Here is a 20,819-nt window from a genome sequence, read left to right on the forward strand (position 1 = left end):
TTTCACTAGATGTTGGAACATTGCTGCGGGGACTTGCAGCCACAAGAGCATTAGTGAGGTCGGGCACAGATGTTGGGGCGATTAGGCCCGGCTTGCAGTCGGCGTTCCAATTCAACCCAAAGGTGTTCAATGGAGTTGAGGTCAGGGCTCTGTGCATGCCAGTCAAGTTCTTCCACACCAATCTCGACAATACATTTCTGTACGGACCTCGCTTTGTGCACAGGGGCATTGTCATACTGAATCAGGAAAGGGCCTTAACCAAACTGTTGCAACAAAGCTGAAGCACAGAATCGTCTAGAATGTCATTGTATGCTGTAGCGTTAAGATTTCCCTTCACTGGAACTAAGGGGCCTAGCCCGAACCATGAAAAACAGCCCCAGACCATTATTTCTCCTCCACCAAACTTTACAGTTGGCACAGTGGGCAGGTAGCCTTCTCCTGGCATCCGCCAAACCCAGATTAGTCAGTCGAACTGCCAGATGGTGAAGCATGATTCATCACTCTAGAGAACGCGTTTCTACAGCTCCAAAGTCCAATGCCGGCAAGCTTTACACCACTCCAGCCGACGCTTGGCATTGTGCATGGTGATCTTAAGCTTGTGTGCGGCTGCTCGGCCATGGAAACCCATTTCATGAAGCTCCCAAAGAAACATTTATTGTGCTGACGTTGCTTCCAGAGGCAGTTTAGAAAACAGTGGATCCTGGACTTCCTGACGGGCCGCCCCCAGGTGGTAAGGGTAGGTAACAACACATCCGTCACACTGATCCTCAACACAGGGACCCCTCAGGGGTGCGTGCTCAGCCCCCTCCTGTACTCCCTGTTCACTCATGACTGCACGGCCAGGCACGACTCCAACACCATCATTAAATTTGCCGACAACACAACAACGAGACAGCCTATAGGGAGGAGGTCAGAGACCTCGCCGTGTGGTGCCAGGACAACAACCTCTCCCTCAACGTGATCAAGACAAAAGAGATGACCGTGGACTACAGGAAAAGAGGACCGAGCATGCCCCCATTCTCATCGAGGGGGCTGCAGTGGAGCAGGTTGAAAGCTTCAAGTTCCTTGGTGTCCACATCACCGACAAATTAACATGATCCAAGCACAACATGACAGTCGTGGAGCGGGCACAACAAAACCTATTCCCCCCCAGGAGACTGAAAAGATTTGTCATGGGTCCTCAGATCCTCAAAAGGTTCTACAGCTGCACCATCGAAAGCATCCTGACTGGTTGCATCACTGCCTGGTATGGAAACTACTCAGCCTCCGACTGCAAGGCACTACAGAGGGTATTGCGAACGGCCCAGTACATCACTGGGGCCAAGCTTCCTGCCATCCAGGACCTCTATACCAGGAGTGTCAGAGGAAGGCCCTAAAAATTGTCAAAGACTCCAGCCACCCTAGTCATAGACTGTTCTCTCTGCTACCACACGGCAAGCGGTACCGGAGCGCCAAGTCTAGGTCCAAGAGGCTTCTAAACAGCTTCTAACCCCAAGCCATAAGACTCCTGAACATCTAGTCAAATTGCTACCACGACTATTCGCATCCCCCCCCCTCCTCTACACACCACTGCCACTCTCTGTTGTAATCTATGCATAGTCACTTTAATTAACTCTACCTACATGTACAGTTGAAATCAGAAGTCAGTGCCTCTTTGCTTGACATAATGTGTATGTAAACTTCAACTGTATTGTTCTTTTTTACTGCTGCTTCTTAATTACTTGTTACTTTTATCTCTTATTCTTATCCGTATTTTTAAAAATTGCACTGTCGGTTAGGGGTTTGTAAGTAAGCATTTCACTGTAAGGTTGTATTCGGCGCATGTGTTGTAATAAAATTGATTTGATTTGGTTTGAGTGTTGCACCCGAGGACAGACAATTTTTACGAGCTCAGCGCTTCCGCACTCAGCGGTCCCGTTCTGTGAGCTTGTGTGGCCTACCACTTTGCGGCTGAGCACTTACAGTTGACCAGGGCAGAAATTTGACGAACTGACTTGTTGGAAAGGTGGCATCCTATGATGGTGCCACGTTGAAAGTCACTGAGCTCTTCAGTAAGGTCCTTCTATTGCCAATGTTTGTCTATAGAGATTGCATGGCTGTGTGCTCGATTTTATACACCTGTCAGCAATGGGTGTGGCTGAAATAGCCGAATCCACTAATTTGAAGGGGTGTCCACATACTTTTGTATATATAGTGTATTACTACCTACGGCTGCAAATACCGAGGTGGCTTATTCTAATACTTACCCAACAAAAATGCACAAAATCACAGATTTGGCACATCATTGCGCACATGTTAGGATACACATCATTAAATATATTGAAACAAGTTATAGGCAGTAGCCCAGAAGAAGAAAAATAGAACTCAATTGATTGAACATGAAATGTATTTCAACACGATTAAAATAGGCCTACTGTATTTATATTTGAATGCAGTCATCTCTATTTTCATTTCAAGCATCTTTTTATATTTCACTTGCTTGTATCAATTGCAAAGACATTAGCAACATTGTATTTGTTGTAGTCAACTTTGTTCTGAGGTTATCGGCGGTCACAGGTAGACGGATAAACCATGTTATTCTATGTTTAGCGGTGATCTTTTGTGTATAAAGTGACGCGGGAGGTTAAAGAAGCATCTAACGAAGCACTAGCTGTTCTACGAGTGGTCTGAGGCAGAAGTTAGATTACGAGCGTTTTCAAGTGCAACGTTAATAACATTGGTTTTGGAAAACACCTTGGAGATTTAACGATGCTCCTACGAAGGCTCTAACAATGAACTTAGCCTTGAGATGCTTTTGGGAAACCGGGCCCAGAGCTATTTCATACTATGTAATACAGACTTATGTGAGAGCTGAGAATTGACCTTAAAAAAAAGCTACGTCCAAAAGAGTCCACAAAGCCTTTTTCCTTCTAAGTAAAAGCCAGAACAAAGCTTTTGTATAAAAACTACTCCGGTTAATGTTGTCGCCTGAGAGCTGAGAGCCGGTGATGTGAGTGATTCGTCCTTTCCTGGTGTCACCGTGCACTAGTATCAGTCAGTGTATCCAGCACCACGTTGCCCCAGGGAGATGTGATGTACAGGCTGCTTCTCCATGTCTGGGACAATGTTTCTACATGACACCACACAGCTTCACAAAAAAACAACAACAAAAAAAACACGCAGGCACACACACACACACTCTCTCTACCTTCTCCTCTCTCTCAGCTTCAAGACAACACCACTACCTCTTCTGCTATAATTGTTGTTGTTGTGCTGACAATTCCCCACAACAATGGAGAGTTAATACAGCAGCAGATGAGGGAATTACTGTTTCCACTTTTCTGATATTCCTCACCTCCTACACATGTATTCCTTCCTCTCTCATCCTCCACTCCTCCACTCATTTAGCATTAGCATTTCAACTGTTGCATTTGCGATGCGGTGAGATGTCCCGTCGTCAGGACTGTAGTGAATCTGGAGCTTTATAGCCTTCCCTCGGTTGGTGTAGAACCCACACGCCTGTGATCTGATAACCACCTCTAATCTGGAATGCTGAAAAGAGTTGACTGAAGTTGTATTTTCCCTCATTTACATTCATTCTGGGCATTTCACATTTATTTTCTATTTTTCCCATAAATATGACAGAGATTGTAGAAATGCAGAATTGTGGACTGTAAAACCTAATAGAGGGAATGTTTTGACAATTGCCTTTTGTCAAATTTGATTTGAGACTTTTTTTATTTTGTATTGTGTTATGAACGACTGGCATTGGATTAAGACGGCGCTTGTACAAATCGTTTTCCGAGAATGATTGATGTTCTATTTCAAAGTAAACTAACAATAATAAACCATTAGGACTTTTCCTCACCGTCTGTGCTTTTTGAATTTGAATTTATAGTATCTAAGCTATTCATCATAGGCATGTCTGGCCATTTATATTAGTGCCAGAACCAGTGACTAAAGCACCTGCTCTTAGCCAAGTTATTATAGGAGGGGATTTCAGACAAAGCCACCTCTTTTGATTCAAATCTGATATTAAACCATCCCTCAGAAGGTTGATCTGTGAGCTCCTTCAGTGAGTCAGATCCTGCTAGCTGGAAGACTAAACAGCAGCCTTGAAATCAGCTGTAGCTCTGAATAGAACAGAGCACTTAACATTCAGTGTGGACAATGCAGTAATTGCAATGTGATAAAGTCCAGGCTGCCACCAATAGTGTGATGTAAATACACAGGTACAGATGTGTCCCAGTAATACTAGTAATGCAGTAACTAAAAGCCTGCATGTCGTCTGCTGTTGAAATGATGTCTGGTTTATAATGGATGGGTAAAGGGATCAAGACCAAGAGGACCAAGCTGATAATAGGACCAAGTAAATGGAGGGGTGTAGGAGTAGCGAAGGGGAAGTGCAGTCACAGTGCAATGCTAATGGGTAAGTGTGTACAGGTAGATTGAGTTAATGGTTGGATTAGCTGTCAATCACTCACCTTGCCCACCAGTTCCTCCAGTCGCGGTACAGGTTTGCCCTTCTGGTGGCGCAATGTGGGAGGTGATTGGCCATCCCAGTCCTGTAGCTCCTCGATGCTCTTCAGGTAGAGCAGAGTCTTTAGACCCAGGCAGTAGTCCTCGATCAGAGTGAAGTCCTGGTTCTGCACCGCGCTGCACACCTAGTGGCGGAAAATCGCACATGCACGCACACACGCATACAAGCACGCACACAAACACACACACACACACAAACGCTAATGATGTTATTACAATAACTTGGTCCAGTGAAAAGCATGAGCTGACGCACACCCTGCCTTTCTAAGGTCTTCGAAAGCCAAGTCAACAAACAGATTACCGACCATTTCGAATCCCACCATACCTTCTCCGCTATGCAATCTGGTTTCAGAGCTGGTCATGGGTGCACCTCAGCCACGCTCAAGGTCCTAAACGATATCTTAACCGCCATCGATAAGAAACAATACTGTGCAGCCGTATTCATTGACCTGGCCAAGGCTTTCGACTCTATCAATCACCACATCCTCATCGGCAGACTCGATAGCCTTGGCTTCTCAAATGATTGCCTCGGCTGGTTCACCAACTACTTCTCTGATAGAGTTCAGTGTGTCAAATCGGAGGGTCTGTTGTCCGAGCCTCTGGCAGTCTCTATGGGGGTGCCACAGGGTTCAATTCTTGGACCGACTCTCTTCTCTGTATACATCAATGATGTCGCTCTTGCTGCTGGTGAGTCTCTGATCCACCTCTACGCAGACGACACCATTCTGTATACTTCTGGCCCTTCTTTGGACACTGTGTTAACAACCCTCCAGGAGAGCTTCAATGCCATACAACTCTCCTTCCGTGGCCTCCAATTGCTCTTAAATGCAAGTAAAACTAAATGCATGCTCTTCAACCGATCACTGCTTGCACCTGCCCGCCTGTCCAACATCACTACTCTGGACGGCTCTGACTTAGAATATGTGGACAACTACAAATACCTAGGTGTCTGGTTAGACTGTAAACTCTCCTTCCAGACTCACATCAAACATCTCCAATCCAAAGTTAAATCTAGAATTGGCTTCCTATTCCGCAACAAAGCATCCTTCACTCATGCTGCCAAACATACCCTCGTAAATCTGACCATCCTACCAATCCTCGACTTCGGCGATGTCATTTACAAAATAGCCTCCAATACCCTACTCAATAAATTGGATGCAGTCTATCACAGTGCCATCCGTTTTGTCACCAAAGCACCATATACTACCCACCACTGCGACCTGTATGCTCTCGTTGGCTGGCCCTCTTCATACTCGTCGCCAAACCCACTGGCTCCAGATCATCTACAAGACCCTGCAAGGTAAAGGCCCCCCTTATCTCAGCTCGCTGGTCACCATAGCAGCACCCACCTGTAGCACGCGCTCCAGCAGATATATCTCTCTGGTTACCCCCAAAACCAATTCTTCCTTTGGCCGCCTCTCCTTCCAGTTCTCTGCTGCCAATGACTGGAACGAACTACAAAAATCTCTGAAACTGGAAACACTTATCTCCCTCACTAGCTTTGCCTTTACCTCCCTTATCTCACCTCACTTGCTCACATTGTATATAGACTTATTTTTCTACTGTATTATTGACTGTTTGTTTTACTCCATGTGTAACTCTGTGTTGTTGTATGTGTCGAACTGCTTTGCTTTATCTTGGCCAGGTCACAATTGTAAATGAGAACTTGTTCTCAACTTGTCTACCTGGTTAAATAAAGGTGAAATAAAAAAATTAAAACATAAAAGTAGTGGTGCTGACTAGTGGAGAATCAACTGTATGAAAATATACAAAGAAAGTTACACACAATATATGCTCTATATAAACTCCATAACCAACGTTTCGACAACCGTTACACTAACTTGGGCACACAGTGCAAAGTACATAAATATGTCATTCGGAATTACATAACACAGTGTATTGAATTTCCCCATACTCTAGTACAGGGTTTCCCAAACTTGGTCCTGGCGCCCCTCGCACTACACGGGTGATTCAAATCATTCAAGCTTGATGATGAGTTGGCTATTTGAATCAGCTGTGTAGTGCTAGAGCAAAAAACTAAAAACGTGCACACAGGGGAAGCCCAGGAACGAGTTTGGGTCCAAGCCAGCGTTTTATAGGTCTCAGATACCACACTACCTACACACTGCTTACAGTCTCCACTCATTTACAATGAAATCCATCTATTTAATTAAAGGTTAGTCAGATGGAATAAGGCTGATCACGGCAGCAGTCAGTTAGAGCAGAGTGGTGAAATGGAAGGCGTGTAGTAAAACTCCTGGGTGAACCCCATTCACATGGTTTATCCTCTCTTTCCTTCCTTCAGCAAAGAGAGAGACTATCTGATCTGCATCACACACTGGGAAACATTGTCTTTGTGCGTCTGTCTGTCTCCACTACTTCATTTTGACAGAAGCCACGGTGCCATGGTGAGTCTTAGAGCAGCCGGAGAGATAAGACGACGTGCTTATCAGACACCGCCATCTATGAGCTGAGCTGAGCTGACATCGCCCTGCACTGATCTGACTGAGAACAACTCCAGGATTAAAACGAGGCCGAGTACTGAACCTAGGGGAACACCACATCAAACAGACCAGACTGAGGTCGGGGCCTGTTTTCACAAAGCGTCTCAGAGTATCGGTGCTGATTAGGATCAGGTCCTTCTTGTCCATATACTCTTAATCATCATGATCGAAAAGACAAAACTGATCCTAGATCAGCACTACTACTTGAGATGCTTGGGTTAGGTTAGTGGGGCGATGTTTTGTCAATGTTGTTTTACATTGCTCTGAGATAGTCATAACAAATTATTTCTAGAGGGGGAATGAACATGAATCTGTTCTGCTGTGTCATTTGTGTATTTCAAAAAGTAAATTCACCAGCGACTGGCCCCATGTTGTGAAAATTAAGGCATTTATTCTCTCAAGCTTTGGCTCAGAGATATGCTTTCATTAGGATTCTGATTTGCATAGCGCTGCTTGTTAAAAGAAAAAAAGCTGCTTGTTGCCTGCCCCTATATGCCCTGCTCCAACTAAATAACACAGAATACATTTCTGATAAGGATGTCTACATCGTTACAACAAATAGTATTGGGGGAAAACAACTGTGGACATGCATTACATTTCAGTGATTCACAGGGAAAATATGTCAGTTATTAGAACTATACACTACTCATTCTAGGAGGTAAAGACACAACATGTACAGAGCCTTCAGAAAGTATTCACAACCCTTGACGTTTTCCACATTTTGCTGATTAAATTTAGATTTATTGTCACTGGCCTACAAACAATACCCCATAATGTAAAATAATGGAATAATGGTTTCAGACATTTTTACAAATTCATAAAAAATGAAAAGTTGACATTTCTTGAGTCAATAAATATTCTACCAATTTGTTATGGCAATTCTAAATAGGATCAGGAGTAAATATGTTTTTAACAAGTTACATAATAAGTTGCATGGACTCAATCTGTGTGCAATAATAGTGTTTAACATGATTTTTGAATGATTACCTCATCTCTGTACACCACACGTACAATTATCTATAAGGTCCCTCAGTCGCGCAGTGAATTTCAAACACAGATTCAACCACAAAGACCAGGAAGGTTTTTTAATGCCTCGCAAAGAAAGGCACCTGGTAGATGAACAACAACAAAAAAGCAGACATTGAATATCCCTTTGAGCATGGTGAAGTTATTAATTACACTTTGGATGGTGTATCAATACACCCAGTCACTACAAAGATAAAGGTGTCCTTTCCATATCAGTTGCCAGAGAGGAAGGAAACCGCCCAGGGATTTCACCATGAGGCCAATGGTAACTAAAACAGTTAGAGTTTAACGGCTGTGAAAGGAAAAAAATTAGGATGGATCAACTAGGGCTGTAGCGGTCCCGAAATTACATCAGCCGGTGAGTGGCAAGCAAATAACTGTCGGTCTCACGGTAATTGACCGTTAATTAACATAAATACATTTAGCATCTCCTGGCTTACACACATAGCCTACAAGCCATTTAAAAAAGTCGAATAAATCCATGTAATATAGCCTACACATTCACAATAAATCCATTATGTACTTTAGACAGGTCTAAAGAAGCATGATTTGATGAAAATGTAGACTATTTCAGAAGAACATAATAGCATACTCTGAGTTGTCCTTAGGTCCTGAAGTGGCTATGCCAAATGGCTGTGGGCTACACTAGTTAATTTAGCAGACAAGATTTGCTTATAATTCTGTGGCATTACTTTATATTATGTTATAGTATGATGAATACAATTGAACAAAGCTAAATAAAAAATAAACATTTTCTCCAAACGATTTGAGGGAGTGCTCACATGCGGCGGCTATTCTGTGTTGAGCGGTTAACAAGGAAAAAGGTCCTACTATATAGTTCATTTAGAGTTATTAATGTAACTTTAGGTGTTCTACAAATGTTGGGCTACATGTTTTGATTTTGAATACATTGTAAGGCTCAGACTCTAATGATGATTTGAAAAAAGTCACTTGAAAAGGCATGAGCACTGCTTTTTCTTTGCAGGATGTGCACACTCCAATAGTCTCTCATTCACAATTTGACAAGCACTTGATAATGCCTCGAATTTCACAACGGTATTCCCCTTGTGGCCGTAATGCACCCTAAAAGAATCCATGCCTTTTGCGGCCCGGAGTGCTGCGTTGTGCCCTTCTCCCTGAGTGTGCTGGGCATTCCGAAGAGTCTCTCACTCACACGGCTCTCCGTCACGTGATTGGGTCTTTCTCACAGGCTACAAGTGAAGACAGACACATTGGAGACGCAACTGTGCGTGTCCTTATCCAATTCCGATGTGCATATTGAAGATATTGGATGAACTGTCCACATTTACTTTTCGTCAGCCAACAAGATGAGTAGGCCTAACGAACAGCAAAAGCACTAGCTTATGTCAATCTACTATCCCCCATAGTACAAAAGTCATCCTATTCTATTCTGTGCGACAAATAAATATTACAAACAGTCTGGGACAGTTGTGGGATGCGATAGATCCCACATTAATACAACCACTAGTGTGTTGCGTCAGCCACATTGCATAAAAACGTTTTTTTGACGCAACACATTATCAACATTGTAAGCTGAAAGTTCTAAAGTATTAGGCTATTTCTTCACATTATAAATGCGGCAATGCGCACATGGTATTAGGCTATAAGCGCAAATGGTGCATTGTTATGGTTAAAATGATCTTCCCCAAACTTGACTCACACGCTGCTTATAAACTCAGCAAAAAAGAAACGTCCTCTCACTGTCAACTGCGTTTATTTTCAGCAAACTTAACATGTGTACATATTTGTATGAACATAACAAGATTCAACAACTGATACATAAACTGAACAAGTTCCACAGACATGTAACTAACAGAAATTGAATAATGTGTCCCTGAACAAAGGGGGTCAAAATCAAAAGTAACAGTCAGTATCTGGTGTGGCCACCAGCTGCATTAAGTACTGCAGTGCATCTCCTCCTCATGGACTGCACCAGATTTGCCAGTTCTTGCTGTGAGATGTTACCCCACTCTTCCACCAAGGCACCTGCAAGTTCCCTGACATTTCTGGGGGAAATGGCCCTAGCCCTCACCCTGCGATCCAACAGGTGCCAGACGTACAGTTTCATAACTGTGAGCTTAATTGCCTACCGTCTATAAGCTGTTAGAGTCTTAACGACCGTTCCACAGGTGCATGTTCATTAATTGTTTATGGTTCATTGAACATGCATGAGAAACAGTGTTTAAACCCTTTACAATAAAGATCTGTGAAGTTATTTGGATTTTTGGAAAGGGTCCTGAAAAAGGAACATTTATTTTATATGCCAGTTAGGCTCTACACCCCATGTAAAGCGGATTAATGTGCTTAATTTTAAGAAGTTATTTGGCCACTTTAATTATGATACAAACCTTTTTAAAACATATAGGCCTATGGGCTAGGCTACATGAGGTGTGTGACTATGATTCACAAAAAAAAGTACAGTGGGGAGAACAAGTATTTGATACACTGACAATTTTGCAGGTTTTCCTACTTACAAAGCATGTAGAGGTCTGTAATTTTTATCATAGGTACACTTCAACTGTGAGAGAAGGAATCTAAAACAAAAATCCAGAAAATCACATTGTATGATTTTTAAGTAATTAATTTGCATTTTATTGCATGACATAAGTATTTGATACATCAGAAAAGCAGAACTGAATATTTGGTACAGAAACCTTAGTTTGCAATTACAGAGATCATACGTTTCCTGTAGTTCTTGACCAGGTTTGCACACACTGCAGCAGGGATTTTGGCCCACTCCTCCATACAGACCTTCTCCAGATCCTTCAGGTTTCGGGGCTGTCGCTGGGCAATACGGACTTTCGGCTCCCTCCAAAGATTTTCTATTGGGTTCAGGTCTGGAGACTGGCTAGGCCACTCCAGGACCTTGAGATGCTTCTTACGGAGCCACTCCTTAGTTGCCCTGGCTGTGTGTTTCGGGTCGTTGTCATGCTGGAAGACCCAGCCACGACCCATCTTCAATGCTCTTACTGAGGGAAGGAGGTTGTTGGTCAAGATCTCGCGATACATGGCCCCATCCATCCTCCCCTCAATACGGTGCAGTCGTCCTGTCCCCTTTGCAGAAAAGCATCCCCAAAGAATGATGTTTCCACCTCCATGCTTCACGGTTGGGATGGTGTTCTTGGGGTTGTACTCATCCTTCTATTCCTCCAAACACGGCGAGTGGAGTTTAGAGCAAAAAGCTCTATTTTTGTCTCATCAGACCACATGACCTTCTCCCATTCCTCCTCTGGATCATCCAGATGGTCATTGGCAAACTTCAGACGGGCCTGGACATGCGCTGGCTTGAGCAGGGGGACCTTGCGTGCGCTGCAGGATTTTAATCCATGACGGCGTAGTGTGTTACTAATGGTTTTCTTTGAGACTGTGGTCCCAGCTCTCTTCAGGTCATTGACCAGGTCCTGCCGTGTAGTTCTGGGCTGATCCCTCACATTCCTCATGATCATTGATGCCCCACGAGGTGAGATCTTGCATGGAGCCCCAGACCGAGGGTGATTGACCGTCATCTTGAACTTCTTCCATTTTCTAATAATTGTGCCAACAGTTGTTGCCTTCTCACCAAGCTGCTTGGCTATTGTCCTGTAGCCCATCCCAGCCTTGTACAGGTCTACAATTTATCCCTGATGTCCTTACACAGCTCTCTGGTCTTGGCCATTGTGGAGAGGTTGGAGTCTGTTTGATTGAGTGTGTGGACAGGTGTCTTTTATACAGGTAACGAGTTCAAACAGGTGCAGTTAATACAGGTAATGAGTGGAGAACAGGAGGGCTTCTTAAAGAAAAACTAACAGGTCTGTGAGAGCCGGAATTCTTACTGGTTGGTAGGTGATCAAATACTTATGTCATGCAATAAAATGCAAATTAATTACTTAAAAATCATACAATGTGATTTTCTGGATTTTTGTTTTAGATTCCGTCTCTCACAGTTGAAGTGTACCTATGATAAAAATGACAGACCTCTACATGCTTTGTAAGTAGGAAAACCTGCAAAATCGGCAGTGTATCAAATACTTGTTCTCCCCACTGTATTGTTTCTTATGCTGGGCATCCTTCACAAGTGATAATATATCATTCACAAGTGATAGGCTAATATTGTCACCCATCAGACTATTCTTGATTTAATCTTGTCTTTACATAATACTAAATAATATGTGTGTGACATTTGTTTGGATTTAGAATGGACCATTATCATGCACCTGTATCGAAACAGAGGCAGCGGGAAAAAATACATGTCATCTATGCACTTAAATAGGGAATGGAGTACGCTTTTCCCCGTGGTTCATTTTAATGCCAGCCGGGTAGGCTATACTCCTGTTGTAAATATAAACAATGTGCTTAACAGCCTATAGAAATGTTGCGCAACATGAGCTGATGGGCTCTCATGAAGTGTTTGATTAGATTTTCAAATACACTTGCATTGATGTCAGAGTTATTACAGGGACAGTAGAGTGCTGAGTAGCAGGCAGTTATCAAGTTTGGTAGGCTACCATTGACCAGCAGCAGCATCAGAGGTTGGAGAAGCTGAATTACCGTGACTAAGCGGTCATGTGGAATATGACTGCCTTCAAGACACGTGACCGCCGGTGTGGCGGTAATACAGTCACCGCAGCAGCCCTCCACAATACTAACTTAATTGACAGAGTCAAAAGAAGGAAGCCTGTACAGAATACAAATATTCCAAAACATGCATGCTGTTTACAACAAGCCACTAAAGTAATACTGCAAAAAATGTGGCAAAGCAATTAACTTTTTGTCCTGAATACAAAGTGTTATGTTTGGGGCAAATTCAATACAACACATTTCTGAGTACCACTCTCCATATATTCAAGCATAGTGGTAGTTACATCATGTTATGGGTATGCTTGTAATCGTTAAGGATTGGGGAGTTTTTCAGGAAAAAAAATAAACTGAAAGGAGATAAGCAAAGGCAAAATCCTAGATGAAAACCTGGTTCAGTCTGCTTTCAATTCACCTTTCAGCGGGACAATAACCTAAAACACAAGGCCAAATTTACATTGAAGTTGCTTACCAAGAAGACAGTAAATGTTCCCGAGTGGCCAAGTAACAGTTTTTACTTAAATCTGCTTGAATATCTATGGTAAAACCTGAAAATGGTTGTCTAGCAATGATCAACAACCAATTTGACAGTGCTTGAAGAATTTTGAAAGGGGCAAATGTTGCACAATCCAGGTGTGGAATGCTCTTAGAGACCCAGAAAGACTCTTGCCAAAGGTGATTCTAACATGTATTGACTCAGGGGGTTGAATACTAATCAAGATATATTAGTGCTTAAATTTTTCATAAATCTTTTACAACTGTTAGAATTGTTCTTACCCTTTGAAATTACACAGTATTTTGTGTAGATCGTTCTCCAACAACTACAATTTTAATCCCACTTTGAAACACAACAAAATGTGGAAAAAGTCAAGGGGTGTGATTACTTTCCGAATCCACTGTATATCTCTGATCAAAAAGAAGTGAAAAATATGCAAATGCTTGTTGTTGGAGGAGAGTTGTGGTGAAGGAAAACTAAAACATGGGGCTGGAAACGTGTTGTTGTGTACTCTTCTACCACCTTACTTTACATCAGAGGGAAATAGAGCAGGTCTCTCCTGAGAAAAACATGCGTTAAATACTGTCCGTCCACCCACGGAGGAGAGAGCCGTCAGCAGAAATCTGAGGACAGTCTTCTTTATGAGAGCCATTAGAGAGTAAATATGAATCACATTCTATTAAATGGCTAGGTACAGCAGTTTACCATACTGTCATGTACTGTAGCAAGTATTCTCTTATCAGTCCAACTGTAAAGGCTTATTGGTCGAATATGGCCGGAAAATACATTAATGTACGCATTAATGAGCAAGCGCACACCAAACACACACACATATACACACTGCACATTATATTATCACAGAATATGTTCTATAATAAGTAAATTGACAGTGAGCTTGCTTTTTGAAAGAAATTATGTTATATCTTCAGAGTCCTACTGCTGAATCTGGGCCTTACAGTGTGTGTGTGTGTGTGTGTGTGTGTGTGTGTGTGTGTGTGTGTGTGTGTGTGTGTGTGTGTGTGTGTGTGTGTGTGTGTGTGTGTGTGTATAGAAGAATGTCCATTAGTGCTTTTCATTTTGCTCAGAACATCAAAGTATGTGATGTCCTCGCGTGCTGCATTTAGCGTTAATGTAGCCGACTGCTGAAATAAATCGAAGTGAGAATTTCTAAGTAGTTTTCAGGCAATTGAGACAGCAGGTCCTTTTTATCTGCTCTGAAAACTGGGGCTACGCATTGATTTCAACTCCTTCTGAGATCTGAAATGCTTTTAGATTCCCTGCTCTCCCTCTCGACCTCTCCCTCTTTCTCTTTTTGTCCCTCTCTTTCTCTCTGACACTGTCAGCTCTTTTATTCCCGATGATAGAATCCTGGCATTTAGTACAACAGCGTCTTCGCCAAAAGAAAGATCGATTCATTCAGCTTTCAAATGCTACAATGACTATGGATGAACCAACCTCAGTGCTTTTGATTTCAGCTCCTATGTCTGATACTTAGATCCTAACCACTGATATTTAGTCTTGATCTTCAGCTAAAAGAGAAACCAAGTCTGGGGGGGAAAGTAAATACATTTTTACAAGTCAATGAATATGAGCAATTCCCAGTAGAGTTCAGTTAGGGGTTGTGGTGAGGTGGACAGAAACGTAACCTTTCCTCTGAAGAGTTGAATAGTTTGCATGTTGAATGGACTGCTATTCATTTCAGTCACGCTGGCAACGTTTGGATGTTTTCAAAAGGTACTATTACAAATTCCTGATGTTTACTGGGCTCACACAACAAGTCATGTTAGCTACTTGACAATGGGTCTTTCATGGCAGTTCAGAACTGTTGACGTGCACCAAGGACAAGGGGAATGGTCACCCTGGGTCATTAAAATCTAACTAGTTGGTCATCAGTGAAATATAGCTCCATTTCCTTCTAAAGACATGTCAATAAAATAACTGTCTGAATCTCCATCACTGGCCAAATCACCATAACAAAGCAGGCACTTCACAATTCAATCAAAATGATGAAAAACAACTGCGATAACTGGGATAGCACATTGCTACTTTACAACATTGATCAGATTTAAATTGGGCTTTTATTAAAGACCAAGGTAATCAATTATTGCATTGAATACAAGAAGGTGATCATAAGATGCATGTTATGGACCTTATTCACATCATAATGGTGCAGTAAAGGGCATATGAGAAAACGAATATTGCACACATGTAGTAGTTGATAGTTACATGGCGAAGGAGAGCAAGAAGAAAAGAGAGAAGGGGGGAGAGAACCCCTCCAGGGTCATTGCAAATTAATGTTTTTGTGAACGAATTAACTAAGAAGTATCGATTTACAAGTGAATCTCATCAACCCCTGACTACAGTATGTGAATTCACAAGTATCTATTTTAGCTATGCAGCATTTTGGATTTTTCCTTCTCAAAGCTTTAATGTCTGTCAAATAATGGTTTACAAAACTTTTTTCAAAGTAGATTCACTGGGTTTTCACTGACCTGGCTTCTCAGTTAAGGTTTTCTTAAGAAACATTATTATACTATCTATCTAGAAATCAATCAAAACGATGTGTCTAAGTCTCCATAACAAAAGCCTGACCTTGAAGCACTGCTCTCATCATGTGTTGTAAATGACAAGCATACTTTCAAGGCTTCCCTTTGCAACAACTTCTTTATAAAATCTTCAAGACCAAGAAGCAATGATGGGTCTATGAGAGACGGGTAGTTCCTGAATGGACTTCATCACATTGTTTGTTCTGAGAAGAATGTGTCTGATGCATCTCAGAACCAATCATGGTCTATTTCAGACAACACAGTATGTCTCTCTTCCTGTACTACATACAGTACAATCCACAGAGCCTATAGCAGTGATTCTCACATTCAACACCCACCATCGTTCTTTAGTCTTCAACTTCAGAGTGACAAGACGTGCTGATTGTAACCGCCAGGTATTACAACATATTGTTTTAGACCAATTCTGCATTCAATGCCTTTTCACTGTTAATTTCCTTGGCGATTCATATTAATTTGCTACTGTGTGTGGAGACACCATCTTACTGTTGTATGTCTGACAAAACCAGACAAATACAGATCCACACAGCCTTTTGAGAAATGTGTTCAGGCCATGGGAAAGACGTCATCGGAATTGCTTTTGGACTAAAATATGTCTGTATGTGTATGATTCCATTTAGACCAAAATTACAAACAACTCTGTGCTATCCCCCTCACATGAAGAAAAAAAAACACGCATCTCTTAACCACAGAAAGTTACCGAAACTTATCTGAAGCTAACTTAGAATCCATCCATTAAACTGTATAATTACAATGACAAACTTGTATTCTCTTTTATCAAGGTAAAAAGCATACAAATGAATGAAATTTCAAATGATGATTGAATCGCGCTCAATGGAATACAAATGAAGGCTTTTCAAAAGACAGAACACTTCTCCCTAAATAGATGGCATTCTGATTTCATCGAGAGCGTTATTTTTTTTATATTCTGTAATTAACTTTTCCCATTAATTCAGTGGGAGGAATCTCTGGTTGCATGCGCTGAGACTCCTCAGATCCCCTGTGTTAAGATTTGACAGCGCAGGTGGAGGGGTGGTATTACCAAAATATTAAATCATCTAGAAAGAGAAAACCATAAAGAGTGGATGCATTTATTCACAGATTGTGATTCAATTTGCATGCTGATTCTGTTGCTGATTACTCCCTAGGCACGAACCACTGAGGGAAGTTAAATGAACAGTGAAGTTAAAAACCCACTTTCCCAATTTAAATATCAAAAGTTGAGGGAATATTCAAGTAATAAAGTTGAAGAAAGGAATTCTTGGCCTTGGTCTGTATACTGCCATAGCGACACATTGTGGTGTCTGCCTAGCAGTGTGTTTGAGGCTTGATAACATGATCAAACAGACCGATATAACAGCTACACGACAACACAAACCAAACCAGTGTAAGTGTAACACATGTACACACAGCAGATGGAGTATTGAACGCAACCAATGATTTTCACAGCCAGCGGCTCAGCTTGAGGTAAAGTATACTTAACAGTACAGTGTGTCAAGTCTGAATCGGCTAACTAGTAAAAAAACAATACAGCTATATGTTTTATTGTCATATACACCAGTTTACATACACTGAGGATGGAGTCATTAAAACTCGATTTTCAAACACTTCACAAATTTCTTGTTAAACTATAGTTTTGGCAAGTCGGTTAGGACATCTACTTTGTGCATGACACAAGTCATTTTCCCAACAATTGTTTACTGATAGAATATTTCACTGTATCACAATTCCAATGGGTCAGATGTTTACATACACTAAGTTGACTGTGCCTTTAAACAGCTTGGAAAATTCCAGAAAAAGATGTCATGGCTTTAGAAGCTTCTGATAGGCTAATTGACATCATTTGAGTCAATTGGAGGTGTACCTGTGGATGTATTTCAAGGTCTACCTTCAAACTCAGTGCCTCTTTGTTTGACATCATGGAAAAATCAAAAGAAATCAGCCAAGACCTCAGAAACAAAATTGTAGACCTCCACAAGTCTGGTTCATCCTTGGAAGCAATTTCCAAATGCCTGAAGGTACCAAGTTCATCTGTACAAACACCATGGTACCACACAGCCGTCATACCGCTCAGGAAGGAGACGCGTTCTGTCTCTTAGAGATGAACGTACTTTGGTGCAAAAAGTGTAAATCAATCTCAGAACAGCAAAAGACCTTGTGAAGATGCTGGAAGAAACAGGTACAAAAGTATCTATATCCACAGTAAAACGATTCCTATATCGACATAACCTGAAAGGCCGCTCAGCAAGGAAGAAGCCACTGCTCCAAAACCGCCATAAAAAAGCCAGACTACGGTTTGCAACTGCACATGGGGGCAAAGATTGTACATTTTGGAGAAACGTCCTCTGGTCTGATGAAACAAAAATAGAACTGTTTGGCTATAATGACCATCATTATGTTTGGAGGAAAAAGGGGGAGGCTTGCAAACAGAAGAACACCACCCCAACCTTGAAGCACGGGGGTGGCAGCATCATGTTATGGGGGTGCTTTGCTGCAGGAGGGCCTGGTGCACTTCACAAAATAGGAAAATTACGTGGATATATTGAAGCAACATCTCAAGACATCAGTCAGGAAGTTAAAGCTTGGTCGCAAATGGGTCTTCCAAATGGACAATGACCACAAGCATACTTCCGAAGTTGTGGCAAAATGGCTTAAGGACAACAAAGTCAAGGTATTGGAGTGGCCATCACAAAGCCCTGACCTCAAGCCTAAAGAAAATTTGAGGGCAGAATTGAAAAAGCGTGTGCGAGCACGGAGGCCTACAAACCTGACTCAGTTACACCAGCTTTGTCAGGAGGAATGGGCCAAAATTCACTCAACTTATTGTGGGAAGCTTGTGGAAGGCTACCCGAAATGTTTGACACAAGTTAAACAATTTTAAAGGCAATGCTACCAAATACTAAATGAGTGTAGGTAAACCTCTGACCCACTGGGAATGTGATGAAAGAAATAAGCTGAAATAAATCATTCTCTCTACTATTATTCTGACATTTCACATTCTTAAAATAAAGTGGTGATCCTAACTGACCTATGACAGGGAATTTCTACTAGGATTAAATGTCAGGAATTGTGAAAAACTGAGTTTAAATGTATTTGGCTAAGGTGTATGTAAACTTCCGACTTCAACTGTAGGTTCAGTGAAATGTGTTGTTTTACAGGGTCAGTCATAGTAATACAACACACCTGGAGCAAATTAGGGACCAGTGCTTTGATCAAGGTCACATCAAAAGATTTTTCACCTTGTCGGCTCAGGTATTCCAACCAGTGACCTTTCAGTTACTGGCCCAACAGTCTAACCGCTAGGCTACCTGCCGCCCCTAGTATAAATGGTATATGGTGAGATGGAGGAGGCCAGATGGCAGTGTGTTGACTGTATCAGCAGCATAGAAGCCCTAAATAAGGAGAGAGCTGGAGAGGGAGAGAGAGAGAGAGAGAAAGAGAGGGGTAGAGAGAGAGGGGTAGAGAGAGAGAGAGAGGAGAGAGAGAGGGGTAGAGAGAGAGAGAGAGAGAGAGAGAGAGAGAGAGAGAGAGAGAGAGAGAGAGAGAGAGAGAGAGAGAGAGAGAGAGAGAGAGAGAGAAAGAAAGAAAGAAAGAAAGAAAGAAAGAAAGAAAGAAAGAAAGAAAGAAAGAAAGAAAGAAAGGGGTAGAGAGAGATAGAGAGGAAGATAGGGGTAGAGAGAGAGAGTGATGGTTGCAGTGCTGTTACCTGCAGAGGTAGAGACGAGAGAAACAGAGAAAGGCGAGGGAGAAGTGGAGAGACAGAAAGAGAGGTAGAGAGAGAGGTAGATGTTTGCAGAGCCGTACCTGCAGGACAGAAGCTCCAGCATGAAGGAACTGCAGACCAGACTCCGCTGAGTCGATGCCCCCAGTGGCCAGGATGGGAAAGCCAGGCAGGCTTTTGGCGATGGCGGATACAGCACGCAGTGCGATGGGCCGGATGGCGTTTCCTGTAGACAGAAACATAAATGCCGAAACAGTGGCAGAAATCACCATTTACATACATGTATACCTGCGGATGTGTAGGGGCTAGCTAGGGACGGGTCCAATTATTTTTGTTGATGGACTTGGCTAACGCGTTACCGGTATTTTTACTTTTTATTTTATTTCACCTTTATTTAACCAGGTAGGCCAGTTGAGAACAAGTTCTCATTTACAACTGCGACCTGGCCAAGATAAAGCAAAGCAGTGCGACAAAAACAACACAGAGATACACATAAACAAATGTACAGTCATTAACACAATAGAAAAATCTATGTACAGTGTGTGCAAATGTAGGAGAGTAGGGAGGTAAGGCAATAAGTGGGGCCATAGAGGCGAAATAATTACAATTTAGCATTAACTCTGGAGTTGTAGATGTGTAGATGATGAAGTGCAAGTAGAGATACTGGGGTGCAAAAGAGCAAGAGGGTAAGTAATAATATGGGGATGAGGTAGTTGAGTGTGCTATTTACAGATTGGCTGTGTACATGTACAGGTACAGTGATCGGTAAGCTGCTCTGACAGCTGATGCTTAAAGATAGAGAGGGAGATATTAGACTCCAGCTTCAGAGATGTTTGCAATTTGTTCCAGTCATTGGCAGCAGAGAACTGGCAGGGAAGGTGGCCAAAGGAAGTGTTGGCTTTGGGGATCACCAGTGAAATATACCTGCTGGAGCGTGTGCTACAGGTGGGTGTTGCTATGATGACCAGTGAGCTGAGATAAGGCGGGGCTTTACCTAGCAAAGACTTAGATGACCTGGAGCAAGTGGGTTTGGCGACGAATATGTAGTGAGGGCCAGCCAACGAAAACATATAGGTCGCAGTGGTGGGTAGTATATGGGGCTTTGGTAACAAAACGGATGGCACTGTGATAGACTACATCCAGTTTGCTGAGTAGATTGTCGGAGGCTATTTTGTAAATGACTTCGCTGAAGTCAAGGATCGGTAGGATAGTCAGTTTTACGAGGGTATGTTTGGCAGCATGAGTGAAGGAGGCTTTGTTGCGAAATAGGAAGCCGATTCTAGATTTAATTTTGGGATTGAAGATGCTTAATGTGTGTCTGGAAGGAGAGTTTACAGTCTAACTAGACACCTAGGTATTTTTTAGTTGTCCACATATTATAAGTCAGAACCGTCCAGAGAAGTGATGCTAGTTGG

At 42.2% G+C, this 20,819-nt stretch overlaps 1 protein-coding gene across 3 annotated transcripts in view; it reads right to left on the bottom strand.

The window, feature by feature from the left end:
- The window catches only part of LOC139583682 (dihydropyrimidine dehydrogenase [NADP(+)]-like), a 201,471-nt gene that overhangs the window by 15,984 nt on the left and 164,668 nt on the right, over positions 1–20,819 (bottom strand). For all 3 annotated transcript variants that reach the window (XM_071415019.1, XM_071415018.1, XM_071415020.1), the window contains 2 exons: positions 19,488–19,630; positions 4,464–4,643 (listed from right to left, as the gene is read on the bottom strand). In XM_071415019.1, coding sequence (XP_071271120.1) covers positions 4,464–4,643; positions 19,488–19,630 — 323 coding nt within the window. The remainder of the gene's footprint in view (positions 1–4,463; positions 4,644–19,487; positions 19,631–20,819) is intronic.

Source organism: Salvelinus alpinus, chromosome 8 (assembly GCF_045679555.1).
Source record: "Salvelinus alpinus chromosome 8, SLU_Salpinus.1, whole genome shotgun sequence".
Taxonomy (NCBI): domain Eukaryota; kingdom Metazoa; phylum Chordata; class Actinopteri; order Salmoniformes; family Salmonidae; genus Salvelinus; species Salvelinus alpinus.